Source organism: Artibeus jamaicensis, unplaced genomic scaffold (assembly GCF_021234435.1).
Source record: "Artibeus jamaicensis isolate MK-2021 breed Jamaican fruit bat unplaced genomic scaffold, CSHL_Jam_final contig_475, whole genome shotgun sequence".
Classification (NCBI taxonomy): domain Eukaryota; kingdom Metazoa; phylum Chordata; class Mammalia; order Chiroptera; family Phyllostomidae; genus Artibeus; species Artibeus jamaicensis.
The window spans coordinates 3,760,398-3,786,716 of NW_026521852.1; the positions used below are offsets into that span (position 1 = coordinate 3,760,398).

General features: G+C 49.7%; 1 protein-coding gene across 4 annotated transcripts in view; it reads left to right on the top strand.

Moving 5' to 3' along the window:
- LRRN2 (leucine rich repeat neuronal 2) overlaps positions 1-26,027 on the top strand; it is an 81,513-nt gene extending 55,486 nt beyond the window's left edge. For 2 of the 4 annotated variants that reach the window (XM_037155416.2, XM_037155419.2), the window contains exon 2: positions 22,472-26,027. In XM_037155416.2, the coding sequence (XP_037011311.1) occupies positions 22,667-24,856 (2,190 nt within the window). In that variant the 5' untranslated portion in view covers positions 22,472-22,666 and the 3' untranslated portion in view covers positions 24,857-26,027. Of the gene's footprint in view, positions 1-16,790; positions 16,865-20,476; positions 20,619-22,471 lie in introns of those variants that run through there. The other 2 variants (XM_037155417.2, XM_037155418.2) reach the window with 2 other exon arrangements.
- Positions 26,028-26,319: the final 292 nt, after the last annotated feature.

Sequence of the window (26,319 nt, forward strand, 5' to 3'; positions counted from 1 at the left end):
TTTTTTAGTATATAAATATTCCCAGAGAATGATGCTGAAAAAAATACATTTAAAATAATGTTGTCCAGCCCTTTCATTTTACAGACGAGAATACTTGGGTGTAGTGGGCAGGAAATAAAATCCCTGTTGAGGACAACAATAAAAATCCGCTTTGTGTATATATCTTTAATGATGCAAACACACCTCACACCTATGATCTGATTGCATTTTAACCAGACCTGCAAACTGGCGAGAACTTTCTGCCCACCTGACAGATGGCTCCTGAGTCCTTTCCCAGATTCTTTCCACTAGCAATGAGCCCAGGTGACATTTTTGTAGCATGTGCAGCTCATAGTGCATATTTCACGCTCATGTCTTCATGTGATCTGTGCCACATCTCTGCGCAAAAGGCTGAGGCTCCTAGAGGTTTAGCATCTTGTCCAGTCTGCACAGTTTAACTGTGCAGAATGGGAACTAGAATCCAGGATCCCTGTGTTAGTTTCCTAGGTCTGTTGTCTTCAAGTACCATAGGCCACGTGGCTTAAAAGACAGAAATCTATTGTCTTCCAATTCAGGAAGTCAGGAGTCTGAAGCTGAGGTATCTGCAGGACATGATCCCTCTGAAACCTGCAGGAAAGAACCCTTCCTTGCCTCTCTTAGCTCCTGATGGGGGCCATCCATTGCGGTCCTTTCTCAGTTTGCTGCTGTAGCACTCTAATCTCCATCTCCATCATCATGTGGAATTCTCCCAGTGCCTCTGTGTCTGCATCCAAACTTCTCTCTTCTTATACGGACACCAGTCATTGGATTAGGGCTCACCATAACCCAGTATGATCTCATTTTCGGTTGACCACATCTGCAAAGACACTATTTCCAAATAAAGGTCACATTCACACTGCTGAGAATTAGGACTTCAGTATCCCTGTAGGAGGGGGGAGTCACAGTTCAACCCATGACGGGCCCTGACCCAAGCCAGTGGCCTTCCACACATGCACTTTGCATCCTGCACTCCATCCCACTCACTCTCTCCTCCTCATCTTTGACTGCTAAGGATGAGGTGCTCCATCTCTGCAAGGCAGAAAAGCTGGGAGCACTTTTCTGCTGCTGCTCTTCCCAAATCACTGCAAGCTACTAAGGTAGAATCATAAAATATGGGTGGGCCTTTTGTCTTTTTATTGCCAGACAGTAAAAAAATCATTAAAGCTTGCTCTTAATTAGTTTAATTTTGAAGCTTCTAAATATTGATTTAACCTCCACTCCTTTGTACTTGCTGCAGTTCCTGAATTATGCCTGTTATTGATCATGGATGGAAGCGTTTCCAGCCTCAGGGTTCTGGGGCCCTGGGAGCTGCTGATCCCCCAAGGGGTGCACCAGTCTCAGAAGGGCCTGAACCAGCTGGTGGGGAGAGAGAACCTCGACTAGATTGGGAAGGGCCTTCCTTTACAGAAAGGCTACTCAGATTAGGCCAGGGGCCAGTTTCTTTTGGATTGGCCCAGACTCAAGGAAGTTTGAATAAGGAGAATTCAACTGGAAATCTCCCAATACCATTCCAGGCTCGAGAAGAGCTGGGCAGTGGGGTTTGGAGGAGGGTGATGTGTGGTCAAGATTTAGACCACAGGCTCTGGCACCAGCCACAACCAAGTTAGAGTCCTGGCTTGACCAGCTGAGCATCCTTGAGCATTTCACAACTGAGAACTGGGATAGTCATCTCATAGCATAGTGTCATTAAGAGCATTCAAAGTGGCCACTCATGCCAGGCCCCTAGCCCAAGGCCAGGCTCAGAAGCAGTCCTCAGTCAATGACTACATGATCACTATTGATATCCCACTGAGAAAAGAAGGCTTAGACGTGGCAGCACACTGTATCTTCTAGCTGTGGCTCTATTACTCATTCGTTGTATGATCTTGGGCAAGTCACTTAATATCTTTCCCATTAAAATAGGAATAATGGCACTATGACCTTGCAGGACTATAGTGAGAATCATATAGGATAGTGGATATAGAAACTAAAATTGGGAATCTGGGAGAGACTTCCGCCAAAATGGAGGCATAGGTGGTAACACTTTGCCTTCTCACACAACCAAATCTAAAAACAACAAAGTTTTAGCAACAATAAACATAGCCAAACCACAGAAAATTGAACAATACGGAGTCCGACAACAAGGAACCACTCAGCTAGACCGGTAAGAGGGGCAGAGCCAGCAGCAGAGCGGGTCGGGCAAAAAAGATCCCCCGATCCAGGCAGCTGAGGGCGAATCCCAGGTGTGGGGTAGTGATGGGCAGACCCAGTGAAGGCGCAAGGCAGCTGGCTGACCACGGTCACACATTTGCGCTCAGATAAACCAGCAAAGGATCGAGCAGTGAGACAGACCTCGCAGGCCCCAGCGGCGGGAAGGAGCAGAGGGGACCACTATTGTTCCCTCTCTGACCCCCTGCCCCCATATACAGCGTCACACACCAGCGACCTGGGTGGCCCCACCCTGGTGAGCACTTAAGGCTCCTCTCCTCATACGTAACAGGCGCAAACAGATCAAAACATGGCTCAAGAACAACTCAGAGCCCCAGAGCTGATAAATCTAAGCAACCAAGAAATAAGCCAACCTATCAGAGGCACAGTTCAAAACACTGGTGATCAGGATACTCACAGAACTGGTTGATTTTAGCCACAAATTAGAGGAACATATAAAGGCTAAACTAATTGAAATGAAGGGAAATGCACGGGAAAGCAATAGTGATGGAAAGGAAACTGGGACTCAAATCAAGGGAGTGGACCAGAAGGAAGAAAAAAATGACCAAACAGAAAAATATGAAGAAACAAGAATTTTAAAAAATGAGGAGAGGCTAAGGAACCTCCATGACATCTTTAAACACTCCAACATCCGAATTATAGGGGTACCAGAAGGGGAAGAAGAACAGCCACAAGTGGAAACCTTATTTGAACAAATAATAAAGGAGAATTTCCCCAATCTGGCAAAGGAAATAGACTTCCAGGAAATCCAGGAAGCTCAGAGAGTCCCAAAGAAGTTGGACCCAAGAAGGAACACACCAAGGCACATCATCATTACATTAGCCAAGATTAAAATGAAGGAGAGAATCCTAGAAGCAGCAAGAGCTGAGGGGACAGTCACCTACAAAGGAGTCCCCATCACACTGTCAGCAGATTTCTCAAAAGAGACCTTACAGGCAAGAAGGGGCTGGAAAGAGGTATTCCAAGTCATGAAATCTAAAGACCTACAACCAAGATTGCTCTATCCAGCAAAACTTTCATTTAAAATGGAAGGACAGATAAGGTGCTTCTCAGATAAGACCAAATTCAAGGAGTTCATCATCACCAAGCCCTTATTATATGAAATGTTAAAGGGACTTATCTAAGAAAAAGAAGTTAAAGAAGCATGAACAGTGAAAGGACAACAAACTCACAGTTATTAACAACCACACCTAAAACGAAAGCAAACTAAAAGGACAGCTAGATCAGGAGTGGAAACATAGAAATGAAGATCTCAAGGAGGGTTAGCAACAGGGGAGTGGGAGGAGGAGAAGGGGGGAGAAGGTTCAGAAAATAAGTAGCATAGACAGTAGATAGAAAATAGATGGGGGGGCAAGAATAGCATGGGAAATATAGAATCTAAAGGACTTGAGACACATGGTCATAAACTAAAGGGGGGTGATGGTGGGGATGGGGGGTAGGGTGGAGGGGAATAAAGGGGGAATAGAACAACTGTAACAGCATAATCAATAAAAAAATTTTAAAAAAAAAGAAACTAAAATTGCAAGGTGCATCTACTCCTAATGAATTATGGTCATCGATAGCTATGGTGGTAACTGCCTTACATGCCCTCTTTGGCAGCCCTCTGCTGCACTATCATGTCCAGAGCACTCTGACTCTGGTGTGGTGCTCCAGGCTCTTCCACACATCACCCACACTCTTGGGACCTTGGGGGAGCCACTCCTTAGAATACACTTCATACATTTTTGTCCCAGGACCTATGCTCCTGCTGTCCCCAGTATGGGCACAATGCCTTCCACCATCTGTGCACCTGCTGATCTACTGATTCAGGCAACATGTACCTTATGATTTTTTAAATTTATTTATTTTTGGTGAAAGGAGAATGGAGGGAGAAAGAGAAGGAGAGAAACATCAATGTGTGGTTGCCTCTCATATGCTCACCACTGGCGACCCAACCTGCAACCCAGGCATAATGCCCTCACTGGGGATCGAACTGGCAACCCTTTGGTTCACAGGCTGGCACTCAATCCACTGAGCTACATCAGCCAAGGCAACTTTTTAAATTATATTTTATTGATTATGCTCTTCAGTTATCCCAATTTATCCCCTTTTGTCCCTCTCTACTAAGCACCCCCCACTCCCTCAGGCCATCTCCACACCATTTTTCATGTCCACGGGTCATGCATATAGTTCTTTGGCTACTCTATTTCCTATACAATACTTTACATCCCCATAACTATTCTGTAACTACCTATTTGTGCTTCTTAATCCCCTGACCTCTTCACATATTTCCCCACATCCTCCTCCCATATGGCAACCATCAAAATACTCACCTCATTCATTATTCTGCCTCTGTTCTTCTTGTTTGCTAGATTCAATTGTTGATAGATATGCATTGCCATTTTATTATTCATAGTTTTGATCTTTTTCTCAAATAAGTTCCTTTACAATTTCATATAATAATTGTTTGGTGATGATATACTCCTTTAGTTTTTCTTGTCTGTGAAGCTCTTTTTCTGCCCTTTGATTCTAAATTATATCTTTGCTGAGTAGAGCAATCAGGCTGTAGGTCCTTGCTTTTCGTCACTTTGAATACTTGTTGCCAGTCCCTTCTACCCTGCACAGTTTCTTTTGAGAAATCAGCTGAGAGTCTTATTGGAACTTCCCTGTAGGTGACTAACTTCTTTTCTCTTGCCACTTTTAAGATTCTCTTGTTATCTTCAAACTTTGGCATTTTAATTATGATGTGTCTTGGAGTAGATCTCTTTTCATCCATCATGTTTGGGACTATCTGTGCTTCCTGGGTTTGTATGTTTATTTTCTTCACCAAATTAGGAAGTTTTCTTTCATTATTTTTTCAGATAGATTTTCAATTTCTCTCTCTATCTCTTCCTCTTCTGGCACTCCCATGATGCATATGCTGGCATTCTTGAAGTCGTTCTAGAGGCTCCTTACACTATCCTTGTTGGTTTTTTTTTTAATTCTTTTTTCTTCTTGTTGTTCTGACTGGTTATTTTTTTACTTCCTTATGTTCCAAATCATTGATTCAATTCTCAGTTTCATTCACTCTACTGTTGTTTCCCTGTAAATTGTTCTTTATTTTAATTAGTGTATCCTTTGTTTCTGACTGGATCTGTTTTATGCTGTTGAGGTTCTCACTAAGTTCTCACTAAGTTCTCACTTGAGCATCCTTACAACAAGTTTTTGGAACTCTCATCTAATAGATTGCTTATCTCCATTTTGTTTCACTCTTTTTCTGGAGTTTTGATCTGTTCTTTCATTTGGGCCATGTTCTTTGTTTCCTTCTTTTGGCAGCTTCCCTGTGTTTGTTTCTACTTATTAGGTAGAGCTGCTTTGACTCCATGTCTTGGTAGTGTGGCCTGATATAGTATGTGTCCTGTAGGGTGCAGTGGCATAGCCTCCCCTATCACCCAAGCTGGGTATTCAAGGTGTGCCCTTCATGTACACCCTCCTCTTGTAGTTCAACCTTGATTGCTGTTGGCAGCTTATTGGGAGGCATTAGCTCAGGCCAGTTAGCTGCAAAGACTGGCTGTGACCACTGACCACCAACCTCCACCCATTGTGGAGAATCAGCTGTGCAGGACCAGGGTGGTGATTCTCTGACATGGTCATTAGCTGCCCACTGGGTGTGTTGGCTCTGGGGTTTCCCAGGTGGTGCAGGCCAATGTCAGCTCCCCCTGTGTTTTTCCTGGAGCCATCCTGTATGAGCTATAATGCAATCTGAGATAGCTGCTCTTGTGGTGGGCTTGGAGACTCCCAGGTGAAGCCAAGCTTTGAATGTAGGCTGATGCTGCTAGTGCCAGGCCTGGGTCACTTAGCAAGAGGTACAGGGGCTGGGGTCTTGCTGAGGCCAGCTGTTGCTTGTTTGATAGGATTTAGGAAGTTGTGAAGCATGAGCCAAGACCAACCACTCAAAAGTCACAGCTAACAATTGGGTGGGCCCATAAATTGGGTGGGGCAGAGTCCCAGATTATCTCCAGAGCAGGGCAAACAGTGTTAGCCAGGTTAATGGAGTCTCAGGTGTGGCACCTGCCTGCCAACTCTATGGTTCTGTGGGGGGAAGGCTCAGCAAAGTGATAATGGCTTCTGCACGCCTTTCGGAAAGAAAGCTGCCCTCCAGCTCCTGCCTTGATACCAGACACTTCGGCTCCTCCCTTTATGCCACTGATGCCTCTCAAGCCACTACCCTGGTGCTGGAGCTCAAAGAGGGTGAGTCTCAACAAGTCTGTATGTGTGTTCTTCAGAGGGAACTACTTGGAACTCCAGGAGTTTCTTCCACCAACTCAATCCCAGTAGGCTTTTGCAGCCTCAAGTTTTGGAGACTTATCTTCCTGGCACCGGAACCCTTGGCTGGGGGCCTGGTGTGAAGCTGGGACTCCTCACTCCAGAGATATCCCTCCCCAATTTTTATCCACCACACATGGGTGTGGGACCAACCTGTTCTGCATCTTTGCCCCTCCTACTAATCTGAATGGATATGGTTTCTTTAATTCCATAGTTGTCAGACTTCTATTCAACTCAATTTCTGATGGTTCTGAGTGATAGTTGTTCTATATTTTAGTTATAATTTTGTTGTGGTTGTGTGAGGAGGTGAGCCATCTTTACTTAATCTGCCAACTTGACTGGAAGTCCATTCCCTTGTGATTTTTTAAAACAACTTTATTGAAGTTGTGAATTTGTATTCCATCAAATTCACTCTTCTTCAGTGTACGATTCGATGACTTTTAGTAAAGGGACTCTGATACTTTTTTGCCCAGCTTCCCACATGAAGCAGAATTGTGTTCTCTCCTCCAGGCTGTGCCCATATTGCTCTTGGTAAATGCTTCTGTGACTTTTTACCATACCCTAGTAGAGTGCCCATAACCTTGTACTCCACCGTCTCACAGCACCAACATACAGTCAGAGCTCTGTGAATGCTGATTGAGTAAAGTTCCCTTGTGGCCAAGACAGGAAGGTGAGGAGCATTCTGGAAACTCTTATCTGTCAGGATAATGGTAAGTTCCATCATATGCATATACACATATATATTTCTAATCTCTGTTGGGGGGACCTTACCTACTATCTAGCCCAGCAATTCCAAAATAGCAGTGTTCATCAGAAGCAACTGGAGGGCTTGTGCAGACATGGGCAACTCTGCCCCACCCACAGAGATTCTGAGTGGGAGGGCTGGGTTAGGCATGAGAATCTGCATTTCTGATAAATTTCCAGCTGATGCTGGTACAGCTGGTCCAGGGACCAGTCTTAGAACTGCTCCCTGCTCTGGCCAACCCCCTCATTCCACAGACGAGGAGCCCAAGGCCTAGAGAAATGAGAGGTCATGTTCCAGGGTCTGTCCCCAAGCAAGAGCTAAAACCCAGCCCTGTATCCTCCACCGCTGGTTCCTGTGCCCTGACCTCTGTCTGCTTCCCCCTCTGGCTTTGGAGAAGGGAGATGAGGGGTGCAGAAGGTCAGAGCTTCTCCACAGGCCTGTCCCCCAGCTAAGGAGGGGCTGCTGAGGGAGAGAAGAGCAGAATGGGAGAGGAACTGAAGGTGAAGGAATGGCCAGGACAGTCCTGCAGGAGGTGGTGAGGACTGACAGGCTATTCTCACTGCAGTTGAGGGGGAGGAGGGGACCTGGTGCAGGCTCAGCTGCAGCCATTTATCTCACAGGCCTGCCTGAGACAGCTGACAGAGGGAGCAGGCAGTGAGCCCCGCCAGAGACCCAGGCTCCTTCCGCCGAGTGATTTATCTCTCAGCTTCATCTGGCAAACCTGCTGATGAAACGAGTCTCCTTTTCTCTCCGCCTCATCAATTTTCATTCCCATTTCATTTTCCTTTTCCGTTAGAAGTTTGGCCTTTCTCCTTGTTTAACTGGTCTTCCCATTGGATCCACTGCTCTTTCTCCTCAGCCATCCAGACCCCAAACCCTCTTCCCAGCACCTCCTCTCATCCTCAGCCCCAGGTGGGGGATCCTCGGATCCCCCACCTCTGTGCACCAAAACTCCCCCCATTCACCTCAAACAAGACTGGAAGACCTACTGGTGCTTCCCTTTAGTTCTGGGACCACAGAGTCACAGAGGAGCAGCTTACAAGCTGAGAAAAGAGATGGCCCTCATGCCGAATGTGGATTCTTAGAGGATACCAGACAGGGCAAGGGGTTGATTAATGGAGGTGGGGGAGGGGATGGCTGTGATAAGGAACAACTTCAGAGAGGTGCAGTGTGAACTGAGACTTCAGAGATGGGAAGACATTCCTGAGATACACCAATGAAGAAAGGAACTTCTAGGCAAGGACCCTGCATGTGCAAAGGCACTGGGGCAGTAGAGTATTGCTTGCATCCCTCTGAAGTCTTCCCCCTCCTCCTCCTGCCCTTGTGCCTTGTTCCCAAGAATCCCCAGTGTCTAAAGGGATATCCTGGGGTCCTGACTTCAGGAGGGAGCCTTTCAAGAATGCTCTAGGGCCTGCCCAGCACCTGTACTTGATTCTAGAAAGAACAGGGGGTATTATCAGTACAGGGAAGAAGGCTGGAGAGGCTCATGGATCAGCAGGTGGGCTTGGCTGCCCCTCGGACTTGTGGCTATAGCCAGTGTGGAATGACTGGGCTGCCATCAAGCTGGGACATTTGGAAGTCTGTGGGAGAAGGCCTCTCCACCATTCCAGGGAGCAAGCCCCTGGGGAAATGAGGAGCTACTGAGCTAAGCCAGGAGGAGCTGGGTTGTGTACTGAGCAAGGGTTGTATCAGACGTCCATGATCCATAAATGAACTGAGCTGTCTTGGAGACTAGAATTTAGACCCCATCTGGAGTGCTTATAGTTGACCCAGGAGAGGGCAGCTGCGTCAGGAAGGAGTGCCATCTGTGGTGGAAGGGGTCCTAGGAGAGGCTGCCTGCCTTAGAGGCCACATGGCTGTCTGGTGCTGACCTGGTGCAAAGGAGGCCTAGAAGCCAGGAATTGTGCCTCAGATAAACTGAGGGGGATAGAAAGGGAAGGAGAGTCTGCTTCTAGAGCACCAGGCACTGTCCATATATTCTCCCATGAGGTAAGAGAACCTGAGAGGGGATGCTCACGGTCACACAGCCAACCCCAAGATTTAGGTACAAAGCTGCCTCTCCTGAGCCCTGAGACTAAGCCCTCAGAGAGCTCAGTGGAGTCCCCAGGATTTCCAGAGCGGGAGCCAGAGAGAGCCCCAGCAGGGTCAGGATCATTATTGGATCATGTCAAATCCAGAGGCAGAAACCTGAGCCAGACAGGAGTGCCTTCTCCACCCAAGGGAAGGGTTAAAGTGGCTGTGCAATGGCCAGGGGCAGGGGAGTCAGGGCATGGGCCTGAGGAGGATGGGCTCTGGGAGCCACATGGGTCTCCTTCCAGTGGGCAAGAAAGGAGGTGCCAGAGGCCTGCGCCCAGATTCTGATCCACCTGGTCTTCTGGAGTTCTGAAATATCAGCCGCCTTCCTCTCTCCCTGCCCTGCCTTTTGCTTTTCTTCCCTTCCTCCCACAGATGTGTTCTGAGTTCTTACTATGCGCCACACAGTTTGGGGGGGAAACTTGCACCTTGAAGCATAGTTCCTTCCCCTGAGGGGCTCACGGTCTGATGGGAGAGACAGACAAACAAGTAAACAGGCAGTTTCTGACAGAGGAATGCTGGGGAGGAGCCCGGGAGAGGGAAGGGTGGAGGGAGGCAGGCAGCACGTGCAATGGGACTCAGCCTGGCACTGCTCTCTGTGCTTGGCAGGCTAGCTCCACTCCCCTGCGGTCCTTGTGGTGCTACAATCAGACAGAAATGACCTTGAGTGCTCCCTCCCGGCGCCTTCCACTCTTACTTGTGAAGTAACCAGGCAGGCTTCCTTCCCGGCAACAGAGCCCACACCCTGTGCCTGGGCCAACCAGGGGACCTGGGGACAAGTCCCTTTCTTCCCAAGCCCAGGAAGGGGTTTGTACCAGAACACTGGCACCTCTCACCCCAGAGAGAAGGGGAAGGGAAGGGTGGACACAGGATGCCTCACCTTTCCCCAACGGGTACCCTCCAGTTTCTTTCCCTGCTCTCCTCCAGGACCCCCTCAATCATCCACTCTTGGACGTCAGCTTCTGAGACCAGAGTCACGGAAATGGAAAAGGCTCCCAAATGAAACATACCTGGGCTCAAATCCTGGCCCGACCACATTTTGCTGTGGGACCTTCACTTGATCACTTGGCTCCCCTGAACTCAGGGTTTCTCAAGTAAAAAGTACCCCCTCCCAAGGTTGTCAGGAGGATGAGATGAGGTATCCAGGGCAGCCAGCAAAATAGAGATCCTGGCACAGAGAAGGAATCTCACAACTTTCCTCTGGGATTTTGATTTATGTCATTTTTTTAAAATACATTTTATTGATTATGCCATTACAGTTGTCCCATTTCCCCCCTTCATTCCCCTCCACCCTGCACACTCCCTCCCATCCACATTCCCCCCTTTATTTCATGTCCACGTGTCACAAGTTTATTAGCTTCTACACTACTCTTCTACACTACTCATTTCCCACACTACTCTTGCCCTCCCCCTGTCTATTTTCTCCCCAATGTCTATGCTACTTATTCTCTGTATCTTCTCCCCCTTTCTCTTCCTCCGACTCCCCTGTTGCTAACCCTCCATTTGATTTCCATTTCTGTGGCTCCACTCCTGTTTTATCTGTCTACTTAGTTTGCTTCTGTTTTAGGTGTGGTTGTTAATAATTGTGAGTTTGCTGTCCTTTCACTGTTCATCTTTTTTATCTTCTTTTTCTTAGATAAGTCCCTTTAACATTTCATATAATAAGGGCTTGGTGATGATGAACTCCTTGAACTTCATCTTATCCAAGAAGCACTTTATCTGTCCTTCTATTCTAAATGAAAGCTTTGCTGGATAAAGCCATCTTGGATGTAGGTCCTTGCATTTCACGACTTGGAATATTTCTTTCCAGCCCCTTGTTGCCTGGAAGGTCTCTTTTGAGAAATCAGCTGATAGTCTGATGGGAACTCCTTTGTAGATGACTGTCCCCTTAGCTCTTGCTGCTTCTAGGATTCTCTCCTTCATTTTAATCTTGGCTAATGTAATGATGATGTGCCTTGGTGTGTTCCTTCTTGGGTCCAAGTTCTTTGGGACTCTCTGAGCTTCCTGGATTTCCTGGAAGTCTATTTCCTTTGCCAGATTGGGGAAATTCTTATTTATTATTTGTTCAAATGAGGTTTCCACTTGTGGCTGTTCCTCTTCCCCTTCCGACACCCCTATAATTTGGATGTTGGAATGTTTAAAGATGTCCTGGAGGTTCCTAAGCCTCTCATTTTTTTTGAATTCTTGTTTTTTCATTCTCTTCTGTTTGGCTGTTTTTTTCTTCCTTCTGGTTCACATCGTTGATTTGGAGTCCCAGTTTACTTTCCATCACTATTGGTTCCCTGTGCATTTTCCTTTTTTCACTTAATTTAGCCTTCATTTGTTCATCTAATTTATGACCCAAATCAACCAGTTCTGTGAGCTTCCTGATCACCAGTGTTTTTTTGTCGTTAATTTTTTTATTGATTATGCTGTTACAGTTGTTCTATTCCCCCCCTTCATTCCCCTCCACCCTACCCCCATCCCCACCATTACCCCACCTTTAGTTTATGACCATGTGTCTCAAGTTCTTTCGATTCTATATTTCCCATACTATTCTTGCCCCCCATCTATTTTCTATCTACTGTCTATGCTACTTATTTTCTGTACCTTCTCCCCACTTCTCCTCCTCCCACTCCCCTGTTGCTAACCCTCCATGAGATCTTCCTTTCTATGATTCACTCCTAATCTAGCTGTCCTCTTAATTTGCTTTTGTTTTAGGTGTGGTTGTTAAGAACTGTGAGTTTGCTGTCCTTTCACTGTTCATATTTTTTACCTTCTTTTTCTTAGATAAGTCCCTTTAACATTTCATATAATAAGGACTTGGTGATGATGAACTCCTTGAATTTGATCTTATCTGAGAAGCACTTTATCTGTCCTTCCATTCTAAATGAAAGTTTTGCTGGATAGAGCAATCTTGGTTGTAGGTCTTTGGATTTCATGACTTGGAATACCTCTTTCCAGCCCCTTCTTGCCTGTAAGGTCTCTTTTGAGAAATCCGCTGACAGTCTGATGGGGACTCCTTTGTAGATGACTGTCCCCTTAGCTCTTGCTGCTTCTAGGATTCTCTCCTTAATTTTAATCTTGGCTAATGTAATGATGATGTGCCTTGGTGTGTTTCTTCTTGGGTCCAACTTCTTTGGGACTCTCTGAGCTTCCTGGATTTCCTGGAAGTCTGTTTCCTTTGCCAGATTGGAGAAATTCTCCTTTATTATTTGTTCAAATAAGTTTTCCACTGGTGGCTGTTCCTTTCCCCCTTCTGGTACCCCTATAATTCAGATGTTGGAGCGTTTAAAGATGTCCTGGAGGTTCCTAAGACTCTCCTCATTTCTTTGAATTCTTGCTTCCTCACTCTTTTCTGTTTGGTCATTATTTGCTTTCTTCTGGTCCACTCCATTGATTTGAGTCCCAGTTTCCTTTTCATCGCTATTGGTTTCCTGTGCAATTCCATTCATTTCAATTAGTTTCGCCTTCATATGTTTGTCTAATTTGTGGCTATAATCAACCAGTTCTGTGAGGATCCTGATCACCAGTGTTTTAAACTGTGCGTCTGAGAGTTTTGCTATTTCTTCATCACTTAGATTTATAGGCTCTGGGGCTTTGAGATCTTCTTGAGCCATTTTTGGTCTGTTTGCACCTGTTAAGTATGAGGAGCAAGCCTTGGACTCCCAGGTCGCTGGGTTGTGACACTGTATGTGGAGGCGGGGTCAGAGCAGGGAAATGGCAGCGCCCTCCGCCACCAGTTGCTGCTGGGGCTGCTGGCTCTCATCCAATCGTCCACTCCCTCGCTTGTCTATCCATGCACGAATGCGCGAACGCACGACCATAGTCAACCTGCAGCCCTGCTTCCTCGCTGTTTCCCCGAGATTGCTTGCTGAATTGTCCACCAGGTCCAACCCTGCACCTGGATTCCACGTGCCTGAGTCCGTCCGACCGAGTTTTCCTGTGCTACCCCGCTCTGCCAGCTGCTGGTTTCGTACCTCTTACCAGTCAGGCAGAAGAATTTGTTAACAGTCTTCCGAAAAGTTCAATTTTCTGTGTTCTGGCTGTGTTTTCTGTTGCTATTATTTAGTTGTCTCTAAACTTGGTTGTGTGAGGAAGACAACGTCTCCACCTATCCCTCCATCTTGGCGGAAGTCCCCAGGAAGTCTCTCACCAGTGTTTTGAACTATGCTTCTGATAGGTTGGCTATATCTTGGTCGCTTAAAAGTATTGGCTCTGGGGCTTTGATTTGTTCTCCTGTTTGAGCCATTTTTGGTCAGGTCGCACCTGTTACGTAGTGAGAGATAGAGCCTTAGGTGTTCACCAGGACGGGGCAAAACACATCACTGGTTTGTGACACTTTATGTGGGGGTGGGGTCAGAGAGGGAACAATGGCATTTGTTCTGCTTTCTCTCAAATTTCGGTCCCCTCTGCTGCTTCCCACAGCAAATTGGGCCCCTCTGCTGCTGATTCTCAGGTGTGTGGGTTTGTGTACCTTCTAGGACCCTGTGGGTCTCTCCAACAAACTCTCTCGTGAGGCTGGGAGTCTCTCCTGGAACCTTTTCAATCAGAGCTTTTAGGCTTTATTTCCTAGCACTTGGGCCCTGGGTTGTGCAGTCTGTCTTGTTGCCCGTTTTTGCCTAGTTTATCTGCTTGGGAATGCATGACTGCGGTCAGCCCTGCGCCACCTGTGCTCCTGGGTATAGCAGCCACCCCCTTTTCCTGCCTCGATCCCCCTTTGCCAGCCTCCGACTCCACCCCTCTTACTGGTCTGGTTGACTGATTGACAGACTTCCGTACAGTTCAATTTTCTGTCTGTTTTGGGTGTGTTTTTGATTCTAAATCTTTGTTGTCCTTAATTTTGGTTGTGAGAGGAGGCACAGTGTCTTTACCTATGCCTCCATCTCGGCCGGAAATCTACGTCATCTCTCCAGTGGTATCAGCAGGAGTGGAAAGGAATCACCTTACTGAGAGACTGAGTAGAAGAGTGGTTTTCAGAGCTTTTGTATCTGCAGCCAAGGCAAAAAATGCACGACTTTCCTCATATCCCTGTTCACTGTGTGTGAATGCGTGTGTAAAATAGGGGAAAAAACAACATCCCAAAAGAAGGTTTAGTCTAGCTATATGCTATGCACTCTGACACTTTCTGTTTTCCTTCTCTTCTGAAAATGTGGATTGTGATCCACTTTTAAATTTTATTTATTTATTGATCTAGAGAGAGGAAGGGGGAGGGAGAGGAGAGAGAGAGAGACAGAAAGAAAAACATCAATTTGTGGTTCCACAGATTTATGTGTTCCATGGTTGATTCTTGTATGTGCCCTGACCAGGGATGGAACCTGCAACCTGATGTATTGGGACAAAGCTTTAACCAACTGAGCTACTAGCCAGGGCTTGTGACCCACTTTAAATTGTTTTCAGGACCCACTAATGGGTTGCCCTTCACAGTTTACTGCAGTAGAACGCCTCCCACCCTGCAAGGGAAGCCTGCGCTGCACTAGGCTCTGGGAGTAGAGAAATCAATAGCAAATTGTCCTGCCCTTGAGAAGCCCCCAGCCTGGCTGGGAAGACAGACCTGCAGCCTGACAGTAAGATGGAGATCTGTTCAAAGTCTCTGAGACCGCAACAGGAGGGGAAGTGACCGCCCTTCTCGAAGGAGTCGGGGAAAGACTCTCAGAGGTGGCATTTGGGGCTGAAGAGGTATTTATGGCTGAAGAGGAGTTTGGTAGTTGAGGCTGCTTCTGAGGCAGCAAGAGATGCCCCAGATGTAGCAAGTCTGGAAATGAGAGAGGCACTTAAGGGTGGGGAAGAGGAACTGAAGAGCATGGGGTGGAGGGTGAGGTAGGAGAGGGACAGATCAGGACGGCAGAGGTTTGCAGTCTTGGAGAGGGGTTAGCCTGACATGGGACTGAAGAAGCTACAGCAGGCTTGGTGGGAGAAGATGAACATGTTGAGTTTAGGGCAAGTCGAGTGTGAGAGCCTTTGAGACAGGCAGGTAAAGAGGTTGGGGCAGTTAGAAGTAAATCTGGGTCCCTCCGTCCTAACTACCTGTCCATTTGTCCTTTTGCCTAGTGCCCCAGAACTGTGTGATGAGAAGACCTCAGGGTCTGCTGCAGAAAGGGTGGGGAGCAAAGCTGCCTCAGGCAGTGGCCAGGACCCTGCAGAGTTTCCGGGAAGAGAGGCTGGCTGAGAGCCACAGGGTAGCTAGGGGTGCTCGGGCCAGGAGGTCCTCCTGCTATCTCCTGAGGCAGCCTGGCACTCACAGGCCATAGGATCCCAGCCAGAGCAGGGCCCTAAAGCACAGAGCAATCTCTAGAAATGGGGGTTACAGCACGAGGAAGAGGACTCAGTCTCCCTTTCTGGAGATGGCTGATTAAGTTTGAGACCCTGAGAAGCCATAGCCCTTAGGAAATTGCTAGCATTCCCTAAAGTTTCCAAACACCGTGGTCCCAAGTTGTGATGGAAAAGGAAGGGGAGGTCTGTGTTAACAAGATGAAACTGACTGACAGTGATAGAAGTCAGGACAGTGGCTAATCCAGATGGGCCTGGATATTGACTGGGAAGGCACCTTTCCAAGAACCTTCCAGAATGCTGGAAATGTTTACATCTTGATCTGAGTGGTATTATACTGCTATCCACAAATGTAGAAATTTATCCAGCTGTATACTTAGAATTAGGGACCTTTATGCACTCTCCTGTAAAATTCTATACCTCGATAATATTTTTTAAAGTTTATTACAAAAGGTGAGAGATGAGAAGTAGGCGGTAAGATGGAATGAGAGGCAGCATAGCATAGGGGCAAATGAAGGGGACTGAAAGCACTGCCTAACCCTTCCGCCCACAGCTGTTCTTCGAGCAGCGATGCCTGATCCCACTTCCCAGCATGGACATTCCGTTCAGAGGGCTACCCGCTGTGCCCAAGGTCATGCAGGAAGAGGTAGAGCCAGGCTCAAACTGATTGCAAAGCCCAGGCTCCTTCGCTCTCTACCTTTGCATAAGTTATGTATGGAATTCAGGCTCTGGAAGACTAGATAAACGCACAGCCTGTCGGAGGTCTCCTCAGCATTGAGGTCCTAGTTGTGTATGATTAAATGAGAGGTGGGTGTGAGGGGCCAGGCTCGCCTCCCAGGAGGAGCAGAGGCCAGGTGTACAGATGGAGGGCTGGCCTCCCTCCCTCTGCATCTCTTCCACCCAGCGCTTATCTGCTGGTGAGGAGGCCGGAGTTTATCAACGCTACACTCAATTATGCTGCCCATCTATCTCCGCAGCTCTGGGGGACCTGGCACTGAAGCTGCGAGGCCAAGCAATCCATCACCGCCTGCCCGCTCCTCCCTACAGACCCCCGGTTCCCAGGGGTGGGGTGGAGGCACCAGAGAGGGGAGAGGAGGGTGGAGAAAGACCGCAGAGGCTGGAGGAGCAGCAATTTAGATGTGGCAGAGCCCTGTGACTGTGCTGGGGACAGGGCTGGCTCCTGACAACAGCTTCTCCAAATCTCTTCATTTAGAGTTTTGCCAAGAGTCTTAGTTGAATAATCAAGTCCACATTTTCTGCTAAATCCAGAGCAGCTTCCCGGAGGAGGTGAGTCCAACGGGGCTTGCAAGAGAAAACCTTCCAAGAGAAAACTTACCCCTGGAGTGGGCAACCTTGCTTCCCTGACTGTGGTCCCTGGGCTTTCTGATTCCTGTCACTGAAGGCTGTGGCCAGCAGTGCTGGCAAAAAAGCCACCCCCAGCTCCTAGTCAGAAGGCGGGCTGGGGTCTGTGTGAGGCCTGCCAGCTCTGTTTGCCCCTGTGTGTTCCCGGCCCAGCCACACTCACACAGGAACAGTGTCTCCCCTATGCTGTTCTTCTAGTAAGTCACACTAGTTTAGAAATAGTGTCTTAGGGGCCTGGCAGGTAGCCAGGGAGGAGGAGCTGAGGACCCAGGCCATCTCTGAAGGGATTTGCACAGGAGCCTGGCACACTGCGCCAGCCCTGCACTTTGCTCCTATAAGGCGGGCCTTGATCTTCCTGGTAGTGAGCGTTGGCTGGGCTGGAGGCTCTGGTTATGGAGTCAAACACCTGGGTTTGAATCCTGACCCCACCACGTAGAAGCTGTGCAACTTCTGACAAGTCACTGAACCTCTCAGAGCCTCAGTTGCTTCCCTGCAAAAGATGAAATTCCTTCTCCACCCACATGCAGGGCTGTGGGAAGACTACCCATTTCACTATTTGTATCCCCTCACAAGTACCCTCTCGTGCTCAGTCCTACACACCATGCTGTGGGGACACAAAAGGCACATAAGATATGCCCTGCTGCTGGGGATAATGCACACGTGATAGTCTGAACTCCCGCTCACCCGGGAGATTGTGGATGAAAGACAATTAGCTTTCTCTGAGCTCCTAGCAGAAATTGCTAATCAGCCTGCATGAGTGGGCTGTGCGCAAGACAACCTTAAATGGCTATGGCAGGTGAGTGGGCAGCTCTGAGTTCCACCCTGGGAGGGGCTGATGCTTGGCAGTGAGGGGGAGGACTGGTCTGGGCCTTTGCCAAGTCTTGGGATCAAAGGTGCATGGACATGAGTCATCAAGCCCCTGCCTCTCTCTGGGTGCTGAATCCCAAGCCTGGCCTCCTGACAAGGGGCAGGAGCATTGCCTCAGTCACCAGTTCTAGCCAGAGGTGGCAAGGAGAGTGCTGCCTGGGGTGCAGGGAAAGGCCAATCTCTGGAGGTTGGGGTTTCTTCATCAAAAATGTGTTAGAGGTCTAGGACTTCCGCCAAGATGGAGGCATAGGTGGAGATGTGGTGCCTTCTCACACAGCCAAGTTTAGAGACAACTAAATATTAGCAACAGAAAACACAGCCAGAACACAGAAAATTGAACTTTTCGGAAGTCTGTTAACAACAAATTCTTCAGCCTGACCGGTAAGGGCCAAAACCAGCAGCTGGTGGAGCGGGATTGCACAGGAAAACTTGGTCAGACTGGCTCAGGCGCGCGGAATCCAGGCTCAGGGTTGGACCTAGTGAAAGACGGAGGAGCAAGCGACCGAGCGAGCGACCGTGGGGAAACAGTGAGGGAGCAGGGCTGCGGGTTGACTGTGGTCGCGCATTTGTGCATGGATAGACAAGCGAGGGAGTGGGCGATTGGACTGGGACCCAGAGGGTCCCCGCGGCAAGCGGCAGTGGAGGGCGCCGCCATTTCCCTGCTCTGACCCCACCTCCACATACAGCATCATAACCCAGCGACTCTGAGTGGCCCAGCCCTGGTGAACCACCTAAGACTCTGCTCCTCACACAGCTGCGAGAAACAGCAGAGGGGGCCGCCATTTCGCTACTCTGACCACACCCCCACATACAGCATCACAACCCAGCGACCTGGGAGTCCAGGGCTCCGCTCCTCACACTTAAAAGGCATGAACAGACCAAAAATGGCTCAAGAAGATCTCAAAGCCCCAGAGCCTATAAATCTAAGCGATGAAGAAATAGCAAAACTCTCAGATGCACAGTTTAAAACACTGGTGATCAGGATCCTCACAGAACTGGTTGATTATAGCCACAAATTAGACAAACATATGAAGGCAAAACTAATTGAAATGAATGGAATTGCACAGGAAACCAATAGCGATGAAAAGGAAACTGGGACTCAAATCAATGGAGTGGACCAGAAGAAAGCAAATAATGACCAAACAGAAAAGAGTGAAGAAGCAAGAATTCAAAAAAATGAGGAGAGTCTTAGAAACCTCCAGGACATCTTTAAACGCTCCAACATCTGAATTATAGGGGTACCAGAAGGGGGAAAGGAACAGCCACCAGTGGAAAACTTATTTGAACAAATAATAAAGGAGAATTTCTCCAATCTGGCAAAGGAAATAGACTTCCAGGAAATCCAGGAAGCTCAGAGAGTCCCAAAGAAGTTGGACCCAAGAAGAAACACACCAAGGCACATCATCATTACATTAGCCAAGATTAAAATGAAGGAGAGAATCCTAGAAGCAGCAAGAGCTAAGGGGACAGTCATCTACAAAGGAGTCCCCATCAGACTGTCAGCGGATTTCTCAAAAGAGACCTTCCAGGCAAAAAGGGGCTGGAAAGAGGTATTCCAAGTCATGAAATCCAAAGACCTACAACCAAGATTGCTCTATCCAGCAAAACTTTCATTTAGAATGGAAGGACAGATAAAGTGCTTCTCAGATAAGATCAAATTCAAGGAGTTCATCATCACCAAGCCCTTATTATATGAAATGTTAAAGGGACTTATCTAAGAAAAAGAAGATAAAAAATATGAACAGTGAAAGGACAGCAAACTCACAGTTCTTAACAACCACACCTAAAACAAAAGCAAATTAAGAGGACAGCTAGATCAAGAGTGAATCATAGAAAGGAAAATCTCATGGAGGGTTAGCAACAGGGGAGTGGGAGGAGGAGAAGTGGGGAGAAGGTACAGAAAATAAGTAGCATAGATGGTAGATAGAAAATAGATGGGGCGGGGGCAAGAATAGTATGGGAAATATAGAATCTAAAGAACTTGAGACACATGGTCATAAACTAAAGGGGGGGGTAATGGGGACAGGGAGGTAGGGTGGAGGGGAATGAAGGGGGGGAATAGAACAACTGTAATGGCATAATCAATAAAAATAAATTAATTAAAAAATAAATAAATTTAAAAAAACTGTTAGAGCAAAGGTGTTGGAGAGGAGGTGCCTGGGACTCAGGCAGGGTCTGATATGGCTGGGGCTGGGCTGAGGACCCCTCTCCACCCATGTCAGCCTTGTCTCTGCTTACAAATGGCCTTGGACTTTGCCCTTTGCGTCCTGCCAGAGAGGTACTCTTCAAAAGTGAGAGATATGTATTGTACATTTCTGCACACAGCTTCCCACCCCATAACTTGGGCAACACTGAGTCCACGGTGGAGAAGCTTCACAGAGGCTTGTCAAGCTCCAGGATCCAGCTTCTGTTCCCTCTCAGAAGTCCTAGTTGAAGGGCCTCCCAACCCCAGGGGATGAATGGAACCGGGAGGAAAGTAACATTTATTGAGCTTTTTCTGTGTGCAACATACTCAGTTCCTTTCATCCTAATGACAACTTCTTTTCTGCATAAGGAACAGATGCTCAGAGAAGTCAATGGCTGTTCCCAGGGTGCTCTGGTAGGAAGCTGCAAGTACATAATAGTAAGATCTCCCTGATGATGGGTTCTGCTCTTTTGTGCCACGTCTAGGCAAGAAGCAGGACCACTGGGCCTTCGGGAACTCAGCTTGTCCCTGCTGCCTCTCCACCCAGACATCACACGACAGAATTCCCTTCCCTGTTCCTGACCACCAGTCATGGGCTTAGGCGGCCGGGCGTGCACGGGTGCACATGTGTGTGGCATGGGTTTGTTTGCCCTGAGTTTTGTGCCAGTGCCCACGCACTTCTACCCAAGACCTCTGTGCATTTTAGATCATGGTTGTTTCTCCCACCTTCAGAAATAGCCACAAAAGAAGGTGGGAGGTAGTCAGATGTAGACAGGCATGCTGCTCTGCTGCTCAGGGAGGTACTACCCCTCTTGCTGCTGCCCTCCCCGGCCCCAGGGTCCTGGAAGCAGGAAGAAGTGAGCAAGGGCTCCTTGGGCCAGCTGAGAGGTACCTACCTATAAAGTCTTAGGAGACATTGCCCGCAGCTTCCCAAAGCTCCCTAAGAAGGAGTCATTGCCCCAGGAAACAAGAATGGGTACCCACTCTGCCGCTGTAGCCACCAGTGTACTCCAGGGTGCCAGGGTAGGCTCTGGCCAGACCTGGGGACCAAGAAGCATGGTGTGACTGGCACAAGCTCTGGACTTGGGTAGATTCCCATCTCCTATCACTTACCACCTATGTGTCTTGAGGCAAATTCTTTAATCTCTTCCAAACCTCAATTTCTTCATCTGCAAACTAGAGGTATTAGGGTTTATCTTGCAGACTAGTTCTGAAGGTCAACTCAGAAGAAGACATTTAGAGTCTTTGAAGAGTTCTGGCAGACCGCAGGTATTCAGCAAGTGTGCGTGCGCTTCCCGATGTGGGCAGGTGGAAAGCTACCCAAACCAGACCTCCACAGAGGACTCAGACCAAGCCCAGAAACCTCCGTCTTTCCCATCTTTTGGGCCAAGGCTGGACTTGCCTCCAGGCTGATGCAGCCCAGCTATGGGGTCTGAGAGAACCTGGATTGGTCCCCTGGATTGGGAGGGAGGGAACAGCAAGACCAATGATGACATGGTCTCCCCTGGATGGGGAGGAATTCCCATGTGATGTGGTCAGGACTGTGACAGGAGGAAGAATGGGGCCCTATAAGATCGTAAAGCAGGCCCTTTAGCCAGCCAGGTGAGGGAGGCTTGGGAGGAATTTTCTGTAGGAGGTGACTGACCTTAAGTTGTGTGTTGAAGAACAACTAGAAGTTGCTTGGGAGACGATGAGAAGGGGGACATGTCAGGGTGAATTCAACCTGAAAGAACTGTGCACAGTGGGCAAGGGGGATGGATGGCAGCAGGAGAAGCCGGGAGAAGTGGTTAGGGCCAGGTGACAGAAGGTCTTACCTGTAGGACTAAGGAGCTCAGACCCAGACTTCTTAATCTCAGCAACAGGCAGTTTGGCCAGGCTGTTGGGAAAGGGAAACCCCTGTAGGGAAGTTGGCAAAAACCCAAGCTGTGCCCCACCCCAGGAGAACTTAAGCAGACCCCAGGGAGGGCCATGCCCTTCCCCAGACTGCCTTTCAACTTCCAGAGTCCTTGAGCCCACCCTGGCATTTAGAAGCTGTGCTTGTTTTCACCATTCCCTGCCCACACCTCACACAGAGGTGTCTGGAAACTCACTTTATTTGCCAATTACTGAGGGAACCAAGGAGCTAGCGAGGAGACATGTAGAAAGCTTGGAAAATCGACTCCACATCTCTCTAGGCTCAGAAGGACTCAGAAAATGACAGTAATCACAGCCACCCCGCCCCTCTTCTCCACACACACACCTTTTCTGAGTATTCTGGAAGCTTCTCAGGCCAATCTCTTCCTCCTTCTATGGAGACTCACAGTCACTCGCTTCCCATGTCAGGGCCTAGAAAAGGACCCTAAAGCCCAGGGACTGTAGGACAGAACCAGGAGACCCACCACGTCCAGCTCATTTCGCCTCTTGAGTCAGATGGGGAAACAGGAGGAGGGACTAGGTTCAGCTTCTCTGCCGCCTGCTTAACTCTGCCTTCTCTTCTTCAGGGCTGCCCTGCTGGGGCGTGGCGATGAGTGAGCAGGCCCAGTGGACAAGGACAGAGAGCCACACCCAGGAAGGCAAGAAGCGATGCCCACCTAGCTCCCATGACTGCCCTAGGAGCGAGGGTCCCCAGGCCCTGGCAGGCTGCTGACCCACAGCCTGCAAACCGCTAAGAGCAGAACTTCAGACTTTTCCTGTGGATGGTTTCCCTCCCCCGTGGCTCCACTATGAGGCTCCTCGTGGCCCCCCTCTTGCTAGCATGGGTGGCTGGTGCCACTGCCGCTGTGCCCGTGGTCCCCTGGCGTGTTCCCTGCCCCCCTCAATGTGCCTGCCAGATCCGGCCCTGGTACACACCCCGCTCATCCTACCGAGAGGCCACCACTGTGGACTGCAATGACTTGTTCCTGACAGCTGTGCCCCCAGCGCTGCCTGTGGGCACACAAACTCTGCTACTGCAGAGCAATGGCATCGTTCGTGTGGACCGGAGTGAGCTTGGCTATCTGGCCAACCTCACTGAACTAGACCTGTCCCAGAACAGCTTCTCAGACACCCGAGACTGTGATTTCCATGCCCTGCCCCAGCTGCTGAGCCTGCACCTGGAGGAAAACCAGCTGACCCGGCTGGAGGACCACAGCTTTGCAGGGCTGGCCAGCCTGCAGGAGCTCTATCTCAACCACAACCAGCTGCACCGCATCGCCCCCCGGGCCTTTGCTGGCCTTGGCAACCTGCTGCGGCTGCACCTCAACTCCAACCTGCTCAGGGCCGTGGACAGCCGCTGGTTTGAGATGCTGCCCAACCTGGAGATCCTCATGATCGGGGGCAACAAGGTGGACGCCATCCTGGACATGAACTTCCGGCCCCTGGCCAACCTGCGCAGCCTGGTGCTAGCAGGCATGAACCTTCGGGACATCTCTGACTACGCCCTGGAGGGGCTACAAAGCCTGGAGAGCCTCTCTTTCTATGACAACCAGCTGGTCCGAGTGCCCAGGCGGGCACTGGAGCAGGTGCCTGGCCTCAAGTTCCTGGACCTGAACAAGAACCCACTCCAGCAGGTGGGGCCAGGAGACTTTGCCAATATGCTGCACCTCAAGGAGCTGGGGCTGAACAACATGGAGGAGCTGGTCTCCATCGACAAGTTTGCCCTGGTCAACCTCCCCGAGCTGACCAAGCTGGACATCACCAACAACCCCCGGCTGTCCTTCATCCATCCCCGCGCCTTCCACCACCTGCCCCAGATGGAGACCCTCATGCTCAACAACAATGCGCTCAGTGCCTTGCACCGACAGACGGTGGAGTCCCTGCCCAGCCTACAGGAGGTGGGTCTTCATGGCAATCCCATCCGCTGTGACTGTGTCATCCGCTGGGCCAATGCCACTGGCACCCGTGTCCGCTTCATCGAGCCTCAGTCCACCCTGTGCGCCGAGCCACCAGACCTCCAGCGCCGCCCAGTCCGAGAGGTGCCCTTCCGAGAGATGACAGACCACTGCCTGCCCCTCATCTCCCCCCGAAGCTTCCCCTCTGTCCTCCATGTGGCCAGTGGAGAGAGCCTGGTGCTGCATTGCCGGGCACTGGCTGAACCGGAACCTGAGATCTACTGGGTCACTCCAGCCGGGGTTCGACTGACAGCTGCCCGTGCAGTCAGGCGATACCAGGTGTACCCTGAAGGGACCCTGGAGCTGCGGAGGGTGACAGTGGAGGATGCGGGGCTCTACACCTGTGTGGCCCAGAACCTGGTGGGGGCTGATACTAAGACCGTTAGTGTGGTGGTTGGCCGGGCTCCCCTGCAGCTAGGCAGGAATAAGGGGTGGGGGCTAGAGCTCCGGGTACGGGAGACCCACCCCTATCACATCCTGCTGTCTTGGGTCCCTCCACCCAACACCGTCTCCACAAACCTCACCTGGTCCAGCGTCTCCTCCCTCCGGGGACAAGGGGCCACTGCTCTGGCCCGCCTGCCTCGGGGCACCCACAGCTACAACATCACCCGCCTGCTTCAGGCCACGGAGTACTGGGCCTGCCTGCAAGTGGCCTTTGCTGATGCCCACACCCAACTGGCTTGTGTATGGGCCAGGACTAAAGAGGCCACTCCTTGCCACAGAGCCTTAGGGGACCGACCTGGGCTCGTAGCTACCCTGGCTCTGGCCGCCCTCCTGCTGGCAGCCGGGCTGGCAGCCCACTTCGGCTCCGGCCAGCCCAGGCAGGGGGTGGGTGGGCGGCCTCTTCTTCCAGCCTGGGCTTTCTGGGGCTGGGGTCCCCCCTCAGTCCGAGTAGTGTCTGCACCCCTTGTCCTGCCCTGGAATCTGGGACGGAAGCTGTCTGAGTCCTTAGAAGGGGAGACACTGTCACCACCATTGTCTCAAAATTCCTGGAGCTCAGCCTGTTCTCAGCAGTAGAGAAAAAAGTAGGACTACTTCTCAAAAAAGGGGGAGTAATCTGGGCCGATGCCCTGCCAAGAAAGTGACATGGACCCACGTGCTTGAGGCCTGACAGCTGGACCAAGACAGACAGGGCTTTGTGGCCCCAGGGGCTGCTCCTGCACCCACCAAAACGTGGCCCTTACCTTGTGGGGACTCCTCCGCTGCCTTCTTGAGGAGTATCTGCAAGGGACAGAAGGACTCTGTGTAGAGCCTTCCACCTCCCAGGGGTCAACATGCCCCGAGGCTCCTGGGCTGCCACCCGGATGTCCCCTGCCTGTGTCCCCAGGCCCTTGGCCCACAGGATATGCCCCCTCCTCTTCTGTTCCTCTGTACAGTCTCAGTTGCTTGCTCTTTCCCCTCCTGGGCAAGGGCTGAAGGGGGCCTGTCCTCCTATCTTGGGGACTGCTCCCAGAGCGGACTCCAGCCTGCTCCAAAGGACTCTCGGGAAGAGGCTGCCCAGCTGGCACTCTGAGGTGGACTTTCCATAGGCAATTTTGTACCTTTGTGGAGAAATGTGTCTCCCCTCCCCCCAACCCAATTCACTCTTTTCTTCTGTTTTCTAAAAAAAATAAAACTAAATGAGAAAAACATAATAAGGGGGAAAGGAAACAAAAGGAAAATTGTCCTTCGAGTACTGAGTATCAAGTCAGCTCTCTGCTCTGGGATCCCTTTAAAGCCTAGAGAGGGGACAGGGAGGGGCTGGATGGAAGAGGAGAAAGAAGAGGGAAATGGCGAGGAAGGCACAGGGTTTTGCTGCAGGTTTGAATTCTGGCCTATCCCAGACAATCCCTGGAACTGTGAGCCTGGGGAAGGGGTACAAAGAGCAGGAGAGGCGGAAAAGACAGGGAGAAAGCACAGGAAGCAGGAGAAGGCTGGGGGAGAAAAGCCAGAGGGGAAGGGAGTGGAAATTTCCATCACCAAACATTGTCACCCCTTCTCATTCTCTGATAAGCAATTAGCATGCCAGTGCATAAGAAGCACTTCCCAGGCCTATTTCTAATTAAACAAACCCGAGAGGCAGAGTCATGCAGAGAATTGCAAATCATCAAGACAGCAAGAACTTGGGCTCACTGGGGCAGGAGGACTGTGGGGTGATGGAGGATTTGGGGAGGGGAAGGCTGTGGGACAAAGAAATTACTGCATTTATCTTTCCAGTCCATTTCAGTATAATTTACAATAAGCCTGGTTTGCTTTTACAGTGTTTTTCTTGTTGTTGTTTTGTTTTGTTTAAAAAAAACAGATTGACTTCTGAGGCCCAAGTGTATAGAGGATATCTGTTGGAAAGGCGACAGAGGCCCGTGGGGTGGGGGTGGGGGGGCGTCTGCTGTGGCCAGCAAGTGGGGTGGCTCCAGAGCAAGAGGCCCCTGGCCACGGTGCTTGTTTCTGAGGCAGGCTGGGGGAAGTCATAGGCTGCTGAAGTTGAAAAGAAACATCACATG